This window comes from Molothrus aeneus, chromosome 4 (genome assembly GCF_037042795.1).
Source record: "Molothrus aeneus isolate 106 chromosome 4, BPBGC_Maene_1.0, whole genome shotgun sequence".
Taxonomy (NCBI): Eukaryota; Metazoa; Chordata; class Aves; order Passeriformes; family Icteridae; genus Molothrus; species Molothrus aeneus.
Genome location: NC_089649.1, coordinates 14,225,565 through 14,240,136, shown reverse-complemented (window position 1 = coordinate 14,240,136; position 14,572 = coordinate 14,225,565). Strand labels below are relative to the sequence as shown.

Here is a 14,572-nt window from a genome sequence, read left to right as displayed (position 1 = left end):
GAACTTTGGACCACATTTCTCCTAGGCTACTGATTGCAATTACTAGAAAATTGCAGTACTCTCATATACCCTTCAGTTTTAGTTTAGATTTTTGTTGCTTTAATTATCATTTAAAGGAAAAGAATTTTTTTTAAGATATACTTACAATCCTTAACAACCACGTGAGTGCAAAACTTGCTGTTGAATAATGAGTGCCGTAGTGAAATTTCGGGACCTGATCGTCCTCCCATGATTCGTATCTCTCGGCAAAGAACGCTGCTCTCTTTGGGTTCAAAGCTCCAATAGGCTGTGAGATGGGTAAAAATAAACTCATTAAGCAAATAAGATCAACATGAATACTATCACATCATACTCCCCTTGCTCCTTTTGGTAGCCAGAACTATTGGCATGTGTGGAGAAGACTAGGTCTGGTGCTTTGCAAAAGCAGATGTTGGTTCCTGTAAGCACCTGAGGAGATCTGTGTACTTGGAACCAGGCTTCCATGCACACACACATGGCTGCTTGGAAAAATCTCCTCTGCATTACTACAGGCTCCATTTACTGCTGATTCAAGTCACTGACTCCATCCAATTCACAGTGGAATGTCTGGGACAAAGTCTTGTTTAACTTGGGTGCCTGTGGATACGAGTGCATGTTGGATACACATAATAAGCAAATAGTAAGCAACTATTTGTTGGATACACCAATAAGCAAATAGTAAGCAACTATTTATTTCTACTGAGAAACATTTTTTCTGACATTTTTTGGAGAAAAAAGTAGTGATTGATGGGGTGGCAGAATATTAACGGTGGACTTGGAATTTTGATATTACTATTCTTGTTTCTATGCTTTCTATTTTCCACCTCAAGCCAAGTTTTACTTAATTCATATAATTTTAACCTTTGAAATAGACAAATGAAAGATCAGAATTTCTATATAAAACACTGATATAAAAGAAATAACGTATGTATTACTAAAAATGTCTATCCCAGTTTAACCAATACTATTATTCTTTGTTCAGTGCTTACCTAGAATAGAAACACCCAGGGATTTATTTAAAAGTAGGAAACATAATATTTTGCTATCTATAGCTGTGCATTTCCTCAGCAGACTTTTGTATAAATGATTTGAAAAAACATGAGTACAGGTCGCACAAATCACTGAGAAACCCCAAAGTGAATTTAGCAATTCCACATGTAAAATGCTATAAGAGTTCTAAAATATCTTTGGATATATATGCAAAATATGTATGCAATACAATTTTGTATACAGATTTAGCACACTGTATGTTATTAATGTAAATTATGTTCATCTGTATGGACAATGGGTGCATTCAAATATAAGCAAAGAAAAAACATGAAACAATATTTTCTTCTCTCTCTTCTTCAAGAATAAATATACTCAAGAATACACTACAAGGTGAGGAAAAACTAAAAGTCCCTGAACAAAATTATCTCTAACCTCGTCTTAAATTCAAGCAGAGTTCAAATGAAAAACTCTCTCTGCTGAGCTTATGATTATTCAAATAATAATTCTTCTTTGCAGCTCACGTGAAATTTGGCATACAAGCTTCAAAGTATTTTCTCTTCTAGGACAGATTAGATCTTTGAACGGCCTAAAATCTAATCTTACATTTTTTACTTAGAGCAGCTTTCATGTTGCAGTAGGATAAAGAAAAACATCTTAGGTTAATTACTATTTTTGCAGTTCACTAATTTGAAATATAACCCTTTAAAAGAAGCTGTTCCTGTATAAAAGGATTTTTATCTGATTTAGCAAATTTATTCCAGGGAAGTATGAAACTGACTCCAAGAAGTCTCTTTGTTACAAGAACCATTTTGGAATCTCCATTTGTAGTGATTTTCCCTAAAGGCTCAGATATGCTTGAGGGAGAAAAGAAAAAAGAAGGTCATTTGTAGACAAATTATACAAATTAAAAATAGGAACAGTGTTGTGCTGTATAGTTCTGTAACATTTTATGTATTCTCTTTATCTGCCTCTATTATTACTCTCCAAATGAGTATAGCCCAAATCAATAGTTATAGAATTACATTCCTTGAATATAAAGCTAAACCCAATTAGAATTGATTCCATTCTCTTTTAAAAAAATTAAAAAAAAAAAGATATCATGCAGAGATCTATATAGCCAGAATCCACAGTATTGATTTTAGCTGTTATTGTTACAGTTGGTTTCTGAAGCCTGCAACAGGACAACTATCAAGACATGTCACATTTATTTGCAAGCAAATAAAAAAAAGTCCCCAAATGAAAAAAGCTTAGGGGAAAAAAAAAAAAGAACTGTGGAGCTGTGCACTGACAATGATACACTATCAGCTTACTCAGAGAAGTTACAGTGGGAATACACACATTGAATTATACATTACACGAATGCACTGATTTATTGTGGTAATAACATCCACCTCATTAAAAGATTCTGCTTTGCTGCAGTTGGAGGGCTACATATTGTTTACTGCTATAAATTAATGGCAGTGCACAGAAGACTGTAGAGCCTTTCTAACAATAGATCTGTAATGACAGTGCTGTATATCACAGCTTCCCCAGCAGCTTCATAATAAAATGGAGACAATGTATTGGGCTAATACATTCTACCAGGCAGGCCCATATTTTTCTGACAACTGCTTCTAAGGATGAGGTGATTCTACTGTGTTACACTGCACTGGGCACAGTTAACTACAGAATAAAAAAGAAAAAAAAAAAAGAAGAAATTAATTGAAATTTCTCAGTCATTTCATATCACAAAATTAACAGGGAATTATGATTACACACTGTATTCCCTCCCCTGTGGGTAAATGCCAAGGGGAAAAGAGGAACTCTAAACTAAGCTGTGCTAGATGTAGCTGTGAGACCACAAATTTACACTGCTCAACTCAGTTTCACTATAGCTTCTAACGAAGAATGAGCTGAAAAGCTTTCATATCCTGAAATTCCAGAACGTATTTTATTTGCAGCACCTCTTTTCCCAGAGGAAAATCAGATATTAGTTCACCAATAAAAAATGTTTATTTAGATGGAGAGGGAAAAATGAAAAGTTGAGAGTGAAAAATTCCAATGACCAAAAACAATGGAGGAGATTAGAGGAGTAAAAATGAAGAATGAAATCACTGATGGCTGCAAAGTTTTCAAATCATATTGAAAAATGAATCATGTGTATGGCTTTCAAGTCAGAGTCCATTTGAAAAGATGATCCAAACTGGGGCAAGAATTGGGGTAAGGTAGTTTTTGGTTTCACTTTTCCCAAGGCATGATCACCCGTTTTTGTGCCCAAAGTGGTTGTTGTAACATGTGCTACAGTTATGAAAGTTAAAAGCCATTCTTAACAAAACAAAATAACTCATTTGATATTATTTTTTCAAGTACTCTCAAATATAGGAATACCTCAAAATAAATAATTTCACATTTTTACCAAGAACTGAATACAGTAAATCTCAGTCTTTGGACCAAGCTTGCTTGCTTCCTTTGAAACATAACAAAGAAAAATGGTTTGCTGAAAAATAACTGAGAAAACACACTGACTCTTATCATCTACTCTGTCAAGTATGTCCAGACACTGTGGTGTACAGTTTTATTTGTTAGTTCTTACTCTTGCTCTGTGCCAGACATTGGAACACTGACCCATCTTGCCTCTGCTTCCAGTAGAGGCCCCACTGCATCCAAAAGAAGAAAACAGAATGTTCACTGCTCCTCTACACAAGGCAGAATTTCTCCTGAACTCTGCCACCCATTTTGGAAAACTGTTAATTATTTTAAAAAAACAGATTAAAGTCTTCTAAAGAAAGAATTACAATACGACTATTTATAATCCTACATTTAAGAAGACAAGAGGTGTTTTTTAATCCTATCTAATGTGCTTTCATATTTTAAATAGTGTTGCTCCAAATATTTCACAACTTCATTATGAAAAAAAGAAAAGGAATTAAAAAAATTTTTAAAAAAGAAAAAAGAGGGGAACAAATAAGGAGGGTTTTTCTACTGTTTTCTTACCCACATACAACCAGGTATTTGTATTCCTGTGAATACAATTTTTTTGTTACTGAATCATGTTTGGTAGCATCCTTGCCAAGTATGATGTTTGTTTCCCATACATCTTATTTTCAAGATGACTATCTGGTTTTCATTACTGATATTTTTCATATTGGGCCTAAAGGACCAGGGGGATCCTTAGGTCATCTCATCTAGCCTTGAGCTTGTGTGACAAGAGGTTAAATGCCTTTGCATTGCATGATTTTGAGTCCAACTATTCATACTTGATTACAGCACAAGCTGTATTTGGCCAAGCTGCTTTCCAGAAAGGCATCTGACTCCTGAGTATGTGGACAATGTGCTACTTTTCTTGGAAGCTTTTTCTTCTGATAACTCTTACCCTCATTCTAAAAACTATATGTATTTCAGTTTGGTTATGAATTTACTGATTTGTTTCAAAGAGATCTTACTAAGCTTCCCTCTGATATATCACAAAGTCTCTATTTGCCCAATATATTCTGAATTTAAGGATACTTACAGACTATAACTAGGCTTTTTAATAAATATAACAAGTTCTTGTCATAACAAGCTCTTCAGGTCTTCCATTTTAAGGCATTTCTTCCACCCCCAAGATTTCTCTGCTTGCCCACTTCTCAGTGTACACTCATTCAGGAAACTGAAATGTGTTCAGTGTTTCATTGTTGGTTTCCTCCATAAATATGCCAACTGCTAGGAACTCTGCTGCACTCTGCTTGGTAACTTTGTGTATCACCAACATAAAATTGACTGAACTAGCCAATACTTGCATTATTGTCAGTAGGACAGCCTGATCACTGAGTAAAATTTCTTTTTCCCCAACAGAGATACAAAGACAAGATGCAAGGGTTTAACTAAACCCAAACTTTATTCACTTAGGTCAGCTGGGAAATATCTGGGAATAAACTCATATAGTGTAGATCATTACTCTCTCATCTGTCATTTTCCGGGTTTGAGAACAGCCAAAAAATGCAATTTGCCCCTCTCAACCTAGTCTCACTCACTGCTAGGCCTCACCTTTCTTCCTCTCAGACAACTGGCTATGGTTTTCTTAAAAATTAGGTAGAGGGCATCTTACCTTTAATGCATATCTAACTCAAATTAATTAAAGAACCATATCCCAAAGAAAACAACAAACACAATTATCTGCTGAACTGTTTGAGCTGCCCTCATTGATCAACCAAAGTGCCTTTGAGGTGTAAGATTTAAAAAATGGAAACCATTTATCAAGGAGAAAAACAGTCCTTACCAATTCATTCACAAAAAACCACTGGTTTCACAGCAGATGCTCCCCAAAACCTACACCAAAGACTGGGTTAGGAGGGGGATATATGAATTTAGATAAATCAAAATTACCTGAAGCCAATGGGATAGAATTTGACAGAACTTTTTTATTCTCCCCCAGTAAGCATTTAAATGATACACAATAATTTTGAACTGTTATGCTATTTTTTATTATTAATGATGACTCATAATTTAGTCACTTAAGAACATGAGCAGCTACTTGAATTTCATGTACTTTCCTTGTTAAATAAGGAATTCTCTAGTTGAATGCTTTAGTTCAATAAGGAATTTTCTAGTTGAACTTGTATACACAATGTTAAAACTGGAATAATTATGAATATTAGTGAGTGTACTTTGCCTATTTTGATATAAACACATCATCACATTCTGCTTTAAAAAATTTTAAAATACTCCAATTTCTATTCTCATAACTGAGAATTTGATAAGGGCTGGAACATAAGCAAAAAAAAGTCACGTGCATGCAAATCAACAGTATTTGTACATATGGTTTATATTTCAGATGTTTTTAAGAGCACACATATTCCTTTGAGACATCAGGAACAGTCAGGAAAAACTGATCTAAAGATGATATAATAACTAGAATATCTGAACATGTCAATATAAATAATACTTAGTGCAAAAGACAGAAGATTCCCAAAGTTCACAGTTGAAAAATATGGGTCATAAGCTAATGTTAAGTATAAAAATGAAAAAGAAAAAACCCTATTATGCAATATTAGTGATGTTTTAGCAATAGGTCAGTCACAGGATATGCCTCAGGTCACCCAAAAACTTGGAGGAATTTGAATTTAAAAGAAAAATCTCCATGCCTTCACATTACAACAATAGTACCAAATGGTGTTACAACCACCTGCAGCAGATTGCAAAACAATGCATTGCTGAACTGCAAACTACTTAAGGACACACTAATGAAGCACAGTAAGGTTTAATCACAATCAGCACAACTGAATGTGTCACACACTTTGCACCTGAGGTATTACACCTTAATACTGCTGAGAAGCCAAAGTGAAGGCAGCTGTTATGTGTTGTACACTTCCAAGAAGTCAGGGAGAAAGGAAACAGGATTTCCCTGGGAGTTATGAGGCAAATCCAGCTGCTTGCAAGCAGTGAGGAGGGTATGGACTTATAAAATAACCCTGCCAGTTAAAAGATAACATTTGCATGCACTCTCCATAACTTAATCTGTCAAGTGAAGGAAAACCCTGCACTGTTATTCCCTTGCTTAAAAAACAAACAAACAATACTTCCATGGATTTTGAGAAATAAGATTAAGTGAGAAGTCACATGCACTTAAGTCATAGCAGGAGATAGAAACATTCTCTGTTTGCCTTCCTTTTACAGACCATGTTCCCAGCCAACACATAATACAAGCCACAGAAAGCAGCTGCCATCATACCTAACACCAGATCCACATAAGACAATCAGAAGTAAAAATATAATCCTTTTTGTTTGTACTAAGAGCACAGGACCTCAAGCCAAAAGCTGACACAAAGTCACATTTGCTGCAGATTTCTCTCAGGGCACACAAAATAAACATTATTCTGTATCACATGTAAGCACCAAGCCTGAGAAAAGGAGCAGCAGAAGGCTAGAAAGGGTTACTTGGGAATGTATAAGAAGCTTTTTATTGTAATCTGTACTGTTCCAGTACAGAAACAGAAAACTATTCCAATCAGATTATATCAATCCTGAATACAAATAGTCAGCTAAGAGCCCATCAATGTATCTTGTTTCACACATGCATTGCTTTGCTCCTAAGGTGAATTCATTCATCATCTTATACCCTGTTTCATATGATCTCCTGATTAGTCAGCCATCACCTTCAATACCATCAACAGATGAGAATTGCCAGAAAGTTTTATCAGCTCCCATTTCACACTCTTTTTCAGATAAGCATCTATGCTGAACAGTATAAAGTACCAAACAAACTTTTGGAATGTCAGTGACCACCCCACTTTGGAAATGAACCTTGTGTTTATGACTCTGAGGCAGCTTCAAGTGACTGGCTGGATATTATATCTAAATTATTTTAATTACTCTTGTTAAACTATTCACCTCAAACTTTTAGGATCATACCATCTTTTCTTAGTAATTTTTTTGTATTGATTTCCCTCATTTGATCTACATTTTCATCTGCTGATGTTTGAATTTTAGAAAGATCAGTTGATGTGTACATCCCAGTCCACAGCCTGAGAACTACCTTAAACTCCTCCTTAAACAAAGATTATTATTATTTTACCATGATCTTGTTTTCTGACCACTATTTTTAAGCCTGGATTGTTGTTTGACCCCAAGAGGCCTCCTGCTCCTAGGAGTTTGACCAACTCAGCTTCAGACAGATCCAGTTAGGTGAGAAAAATCCCATATTCATTTCCCATATGAGTGCAATTTTTAACTTGGCCACTATTGTGCTTGTTCAGAAATCTGAGTTACACAGATGTGTGCTGTAGCACCCATAATCTGCTGAGTTCAAATGTATGAATATAAAGAGGAAGAGAGACTGTATCAAGAGAATAACTTTCACTTTACATTAGGAAGACAGAAAGCACCTGTTTAGAATGTCTATGGCCCAAGACACATGTGTGAAATTACTTTATTTTGATTTCTAGTAGATTTTATGACCAGACTTATGCCCCATGGTTTCTTGTGACCATTTAAAAGATCATGAACCTCCTTCAGTTCATTTCCACTTGGAAGATGACATATGTCCAGGGCACCTAAAACTGAAACAAGAGCAAGATGGACAATAACAGCAGATACAAAATTAGAATATAATTTTGAACATCCACGGTTAATTTTGACTACAATTTTTCTTATCTTTGGGAATTTCTACATTCCAAACAATACTCCTCCTTGAGGCAAAGCAAGAATAAAATTATTAGGCTTGTTACTAAAATGATTCTTTTTGATCCTGTAAACTTGGCTTTTTGCCCAAATACCTGAATAATGTTTTTTTAAAAATTTAAAAATATTGTTTGAAGATAGCTAAGTGATCCTAGAAACTGATATATGCATCTGAAGTACAAATAGTATGCTTCCTGTGACTTCAGAAATAAGCCTGAGGTGGGAAGAGAAGAGAACATGGAAGAAAAAGCAAGAATAGAAACGAGAAGCATTCTATCATCCACTTGTAACATTCTTTAGAGGAGGTGGTATGAGAATACCACAGAGAATAACCAACTAAAGACAAGAAAAAGCCCTCAAAAGTGATGCTATAAAAGGATGGTTATGACACTGTCATCAAGCAACATAAAGTACCAGAATATGTTTTAAAAAAATCTATCTGCACTCAGAGTAGGATGAGAGAAAGGATGTTTTGAAAAATCATCTCAGAGATAAATTTGGGTCAAGTTCCATCCTCAGCAGGTCTCCACAGGAGTTGTGGAGAAACAGACCACTGTGGAAATCACATGTTTGCTAGAAAAAAAGTCCTGAGATAGATGCCGCATGAAGCTCAAATCAACCTATCAACTCAAATGTGGGAATCTTTAAAATCAGAGGGTTTTGGGAAAACTGCAAAAGGCAGGCCTCAGAGACAGCAGAACTGCAGTTAGAGCTAAGCAGTAGTCCATAAGGTTTGTCAGCAGAAAAAGAAGTAGAAAAGTAAGGACAAATAGAACAATGGTCTGTGTATTAACTCTTGTCTAGAATAACTCCCTAAGCTACAGAAAAGTATATCTAGCCAGATGTTAAGAAGTTCTAAGCTTAATAATGGAGCTCTGTGCATTGTATTTTAAAGGCTTACAAGCAGGTTTTGTATTCTAAATAAGCAAGAATAGTTTTAACCAAAGGTACATGAGTTTATAGTGATTGGATAGAACTACTGTCAATATGCTTTTGCTTTGTGTGATTGGTCAAAAAACTATTAAAGTTGTTAAGTTCTTTGTCCACTACCAAGGATGTGAGCTACTAGCACCTTCCCATTGTCATAACCATGCAATGAGACTGGTGCTAGAAAATAAACAGCTCGAGGCGCCTTCCCCAGCAGTCCCATCCTGTTCATGGTTTGTACACAGACCCCCAGCCAGCAATATCAATCTCCGTCCTTAAAGGGAAACAAGAAATTGACACTAAAATCCAAACAGCTGAGTGTCTCTAAGGACTATGTCTAAGTCGGCCTTAGCAACCCAACAGCGACTTAATTTAAACAAACCCGTCTTGCCCGCACCTCTCCCTGCCTTTTCCCCCGAAAGTGTCTCGGAGTGTCCCTGTCCGTGGTGCTGAACCCCAGGTGCCGAGGCTTGCTCTGGGAGGGTCCCTGACCGTGGTGCTGCAGACACGGGCTGGGGACAAAGGGACAGAGGGCTGGGGCACATCAGCCACAGACCCATGGGACCCTTTGCAGCTTTGGCTCCCAATTTTGGCAAGTGTGCTTCCGGAAATGATAGAAAACAGCGGCTCAGCTGTCAGAAAGGATAATCGACCCATTTTATCACTCATCCATGACGGCATCTGTCTGAGTGTCACTGGCATTCCAGAGTTTCACAAAATCACTTTTGCCCATTTAGAACTGAGAAAAAATGATCTTATTAAGTCAAAACTTTCAAGGGAATATAACAGACTACTCAATACTTTAGTTTATACTGTTTCTAATTACAAAACAGATTATGCAATCTGAACAAAGAAATCCCATAATAGTCCTAAAGTTCTAGCACTGTCAGGGGATGTGAACTTAATAATCTTACACACCTTCCTTCAAAGACAGTCTTTGCAATTCTCTTCCCACCTTCCCTTTTCAGGTCTCTGTGTATGCAACGAAACCAGATCAGGAAAAGAGGGTCTTCATTCTCCTAGCCAGATTTTGCTCTTTTATGGTTTCCTAAATAGAACCAACACCAGAAAGGTTCTGCTCCGAGTACTTCCTGTTTGTATGCTTCCCTTCTCCTAAAAGTTTCTCCCAATGTGATTATGTCAAATGTTTAGGTCTGTCAGCCTACATTTAGAGAGGATGAAGTACTCCTCTCCTCAAGAAGCAACTTGTGTTTCACAAAAAAACCCCCATGAAAACTTGTTATCTAAAAATGGAGAGGATCTGAGAAATATACTTTATCCTAAAAATACTAAAATCCATACTGGACTAAAAAATGAATAATGAAATATGTGTCTCCTTTTCAGATATCATTGATATCCCAGGTATCATTCAGGCTTGCATTAATACCTTCAACGCTGTTTCTTAAGAGATCCAAAATTCTAGAAAATTGAATGGGCCTTCTTATAAGTACCACGGATTCTAATACAAAGTTTGAAATATTTTACTTCCTGTAATGTCCTGCTTTAAGCAGGGATTCATGTGAAGCACCCTGAAAGGAAGAATATTTGTACCTTCCTTCTGAGGATATCCTGTCTGACTTTGGAATACTTTTTAACTAAGTGGTACCTTTTGTCACAGATACAGATGACAAATTTCCTATCTGAAATACCAGTGACAAGGCAGCCAGGGCAGGTGCTGAGCCCAGCAGTGCCATGCCTCAAAAGTTTTAGTGCCTAAATTCCAGATGTAATTGCCTATCAAAATAAGTAACTGCCACTACATCCACTCTTGTTATTTCTCACACTGTTCTTCTCATCCTCCCTTAATGTCCAATTTTTGAACATACTTTATACTTAGAAGGACACTGAGTCCTGGTGAGTTCATTAGTTTTAAGTGCACTCCTTTTGTGTGTATTCAGCATGAGCTGAATAAAATGTAATTTAAATTTCCTGTGTGAAAGCGCTTGAGTCACAGATTATCTGTACAGGATTTAATGCCTCTCTAGAAAAAAAGATTTCTTTTAAAATTTGCAAAACTCTAATAGGTTCGCATCAAACCATTTTTTAGTTTCTATCTCTTCGCCAAGAGGTAAATAACTAAGCAAATTTCATGCCCATCCCAAATCTGCTTCTGTATAACGGGAAATACAAAGCACAAGATTTATATGCAGTGCTTTTGTGCTCCTGAAATGGGAACCCTGCAATAGAATTCAGGTTGGCATGCTGAAGAACACCCAACAGCAAAGCTGACACCAGAACAACAAAACTACTTTAATTTTTCATAGCAAAAAAAAATCTATTACTTCTCTTCCATCAAGGTGTGTTTTATATTAGTGGCTCCCACATACCAATTAAACACCTCAGTTCACTAAGGTGAGAGCTATTTGTTGCTTTCGTACACTTGACTGGAAAGTAAGTCATTACATGCATAACAGCCCCTATAAAATTGATAATGATTTAGCAAATACTGCATGGAATAGATAAAAATATTAATAAAAATATTATTATGTACACATGTAACTATACTGCAGAGAAGAGAAGATTTAAGAGTAGCATAAATTTCTTCTTCCAGTAAGGTCAGTTTATGATCTTACACAAATGTTGTGCCTTATGAAAGGAAAATTATCAACAGCTCCTTGCATACAGCAAGATCTTGTAACAAACTTTTGAGAGTATAAAAACATGCTTCCATATTTCAGTATTTGCCATGTATTTTTACTTCTATTTTCTTTCCTTATCCAAGTTCAGAAATACAATGCAATTTATTGCTTCCACTGAATAAGGAAAAGAATGTGCTCATGAATAACGTAAGTCATGCAGAAAAGGCCACACATTCAGGTGGGAAACTGTGCCTGTTGTATAAACAAAATATATACCACTATAAATATAATATGTAATACTCATTCCAAAGCACAGTCCCCTCTTAAGGAATAAACACTTGAGTCAAAGCAGGGTAACAGACTGGCAGTGCACTCCTGGCATTTGTCAGGAGCGTTCGTCAGCCTGACAGCAATATTAACCACAATCCATTCCAGTTGCTTTGGTTTATCATTGTGTGACTGATGTTCAAAACAGTGCTGGAAGAATCTGCTTAAATAAAGTGTTGGTTTAACCTACACTCTGCAGTTATTTAAATCTGTACTAACTGTGGACTCCTGGCTGACACATTAAAAAAAAACCTATTACTTAGATTTGACACAACTTGCAATTTCTAAATAATTTTTAAAAAGTAAATTCTTCATTGTCTTAGGCACCAAAAAAACTCGAAAAATATATTGACCTGACTTCCTTTCTGCCAGATCAAAATCAAAGTTTTCCTTTTCTTTACACAGTGGAAGCACTAAACTGTGATGAGTTTCTGGGCATGCATAAGGAAAGGAAATAAATGACTGTTAAAACCATGTAGACATTTAAGTGAAATATCTTTAAATATTTTAAAACATTTAGCAGTACAAAAGCATAGAGATGCCAAAATACATAATTAGTACATATTTGGAACCATTACCCCCAGGATAACACTGCTACAATGAAAATATCACAATATACATAACATCAACAAATTTTCCTAGTAGAATATTAGCAAGGTCTTCCAGATACTTGTCACAAATTCATCATCTGACATGAAGTTTAACATTCAAGCTACATGGAGTTGATACTGCTAGAACTGCCAAAATAGTAACCAAAACTTGAACTGCTTTATTTGAAAGAGGTATGGCATAAAGACTCTCATTGTGTGTGTGTGTATATATACATACACATATATGTGTGTATATATATATGCAATAATTTTGTGCTGTTTAAAGCTCCCAGTTTTCCAGCAAATGCTTGAGAAGGTTGAATGTAGATAGAGATGAAATCTGAGTAATGTCCTCCCTCAGCACCAGCAATGGAAAGATTCCCTCAGAACTGAAAGCACACTTAGCAATCCTCCTCAAATACTACTTTCATGAACAGAGAAATCCATATAACCAGTCAATGTTAATAACAAAAACACATATAAATAGACCAGGTTTGCTATCCAAACTCTCAAATGGAGGTTAAGTGTCACACCTAACTTAAAATGAGGAAAATATGTTCTCTTTCAAGGAGGAAGAAAGACCAGGACTACACTGCTGATTGAATTGACTCTTTACAAATGACAATACAATTAAAACAGGCCCCTCCTAAGTACAGCACTTGGAGAATTCTTTTCCTTGTCTTCAACTATTTCAGCAATGACACGAGCTATGCAGAAGCATCACTTAACAAAAGTGATGTTATTTTGGAAAACGAGGTTGCAAAACTCATGGAAAATGAGGTTGCAAAAATCACATCATCACCAATGAATTTATTAATGATTAGTACACTTAATTTGTGTGCTAACTCAAGCTACGCACATCTGATGTTACTTTTAAGTTTTCAATGTTAATTTAAGTGCAATTCACAAGAGTATTCTAGCTTGGTGATAGATATTTTTGGCTGTGAGCTACCTTCAGATACTTTCTGTCCAGGGGATTATTAAATAGAATTTATTGAATTCCACAAAGAAAAAATATCTTAAAATAAACAAACGTTTACCTTTGAAAGATTTGTTAAAATATAAAATATGTGAGGTTTACCCATGAATGTGGACCTGTGTCAGCCAGACATTCTAAGAAACCTTAAGAGCTAATGACTTCTTCACATTAAGTAACACTATTAGGAAAAGTTACAACAATAGTACCTCAGAATCTCTGCTTTAGCTTTAAATGTGTACATATACACATTCAAAAATTACAGTCTTCAAATATATCTATACACACACATATTCAAATATATATATACATATATATATATGTGTGTGTGTGTGTGTTTATTTGTCTAAATATTTGCTGACTATACAGTACCTTTTTTAAGGTTAAAAAAAACTAAATCAGTAATAAAACCTTTTCACAGACCTGTGTTTAGTTTAATCAATTGCAAACTGAAAGCAAAAACTTTTAAAGCTGCCATATTTCCATGGGGATTTTTTAGTAGCAAATTACCAATTTATACAAGACTTTTAAAAAAAAGCTATAATTAAAGTACTCTCCTTACCTTTTCTACTGATTAGCTATATTGTTCCACATGCCAACCATTTCCCATAAAAGTTACCTTTTAGAAAAAGATCCTGCTTGCTGATTAGTGCACCCAGTCCTTGTAGAGAAAATGAGAGATACTTCTACTTTGTAAAATGAAATAGTCCCTTCTGGGAAAGCATTGCAAGAGAATCATCACACTCTATAAACAGGCTGTATATCGAATCTGCAAATAGTGGGGAGACTGTTGCAAAAACTCACAAGGCTATTCTGCCAGAAAGGAATTGTTTGGAAAAGTTGCTCAAACCTGCCAATGTCTTTCTGACAAAGGACAGCTGCATTACTCCAGCACACCTGAAGGGGAGCACAGAGGAAGTGATAAAATGAAGTTTTTACTCATTGGAATATGGGCAGTGATTTAAAAGTACCTAAAATATAATGGTACCACAGGGTTTGCTACTAAAAAAAGTGCAATTCTCATCAGA

General features: G+C 35.6%; 1 protein-coding gene across 2 annotated transcripts in view; it reads right to left on the bottom strand.

The window, feature by feature from the left end:
• Positions 1–14,572, bottom strand: part of LRBA (LPS responsive beige-like anchor protein) — a 367,997-nt gene that overhangs the window by 102,174 nt on the left and 251,251 nt on the right. For both annotated transcript variants that reach the window (XM_066547964.1, XM_066547965.1), the window contains one exon: positions 146–286. In XM_066547964.1, the coding sequence (XP_066404061.1) occupies positions 146–286 (141 nt within the window). The remainder of the gene's footprint in view (positions 1–145; positions 287–14,572) is intronic.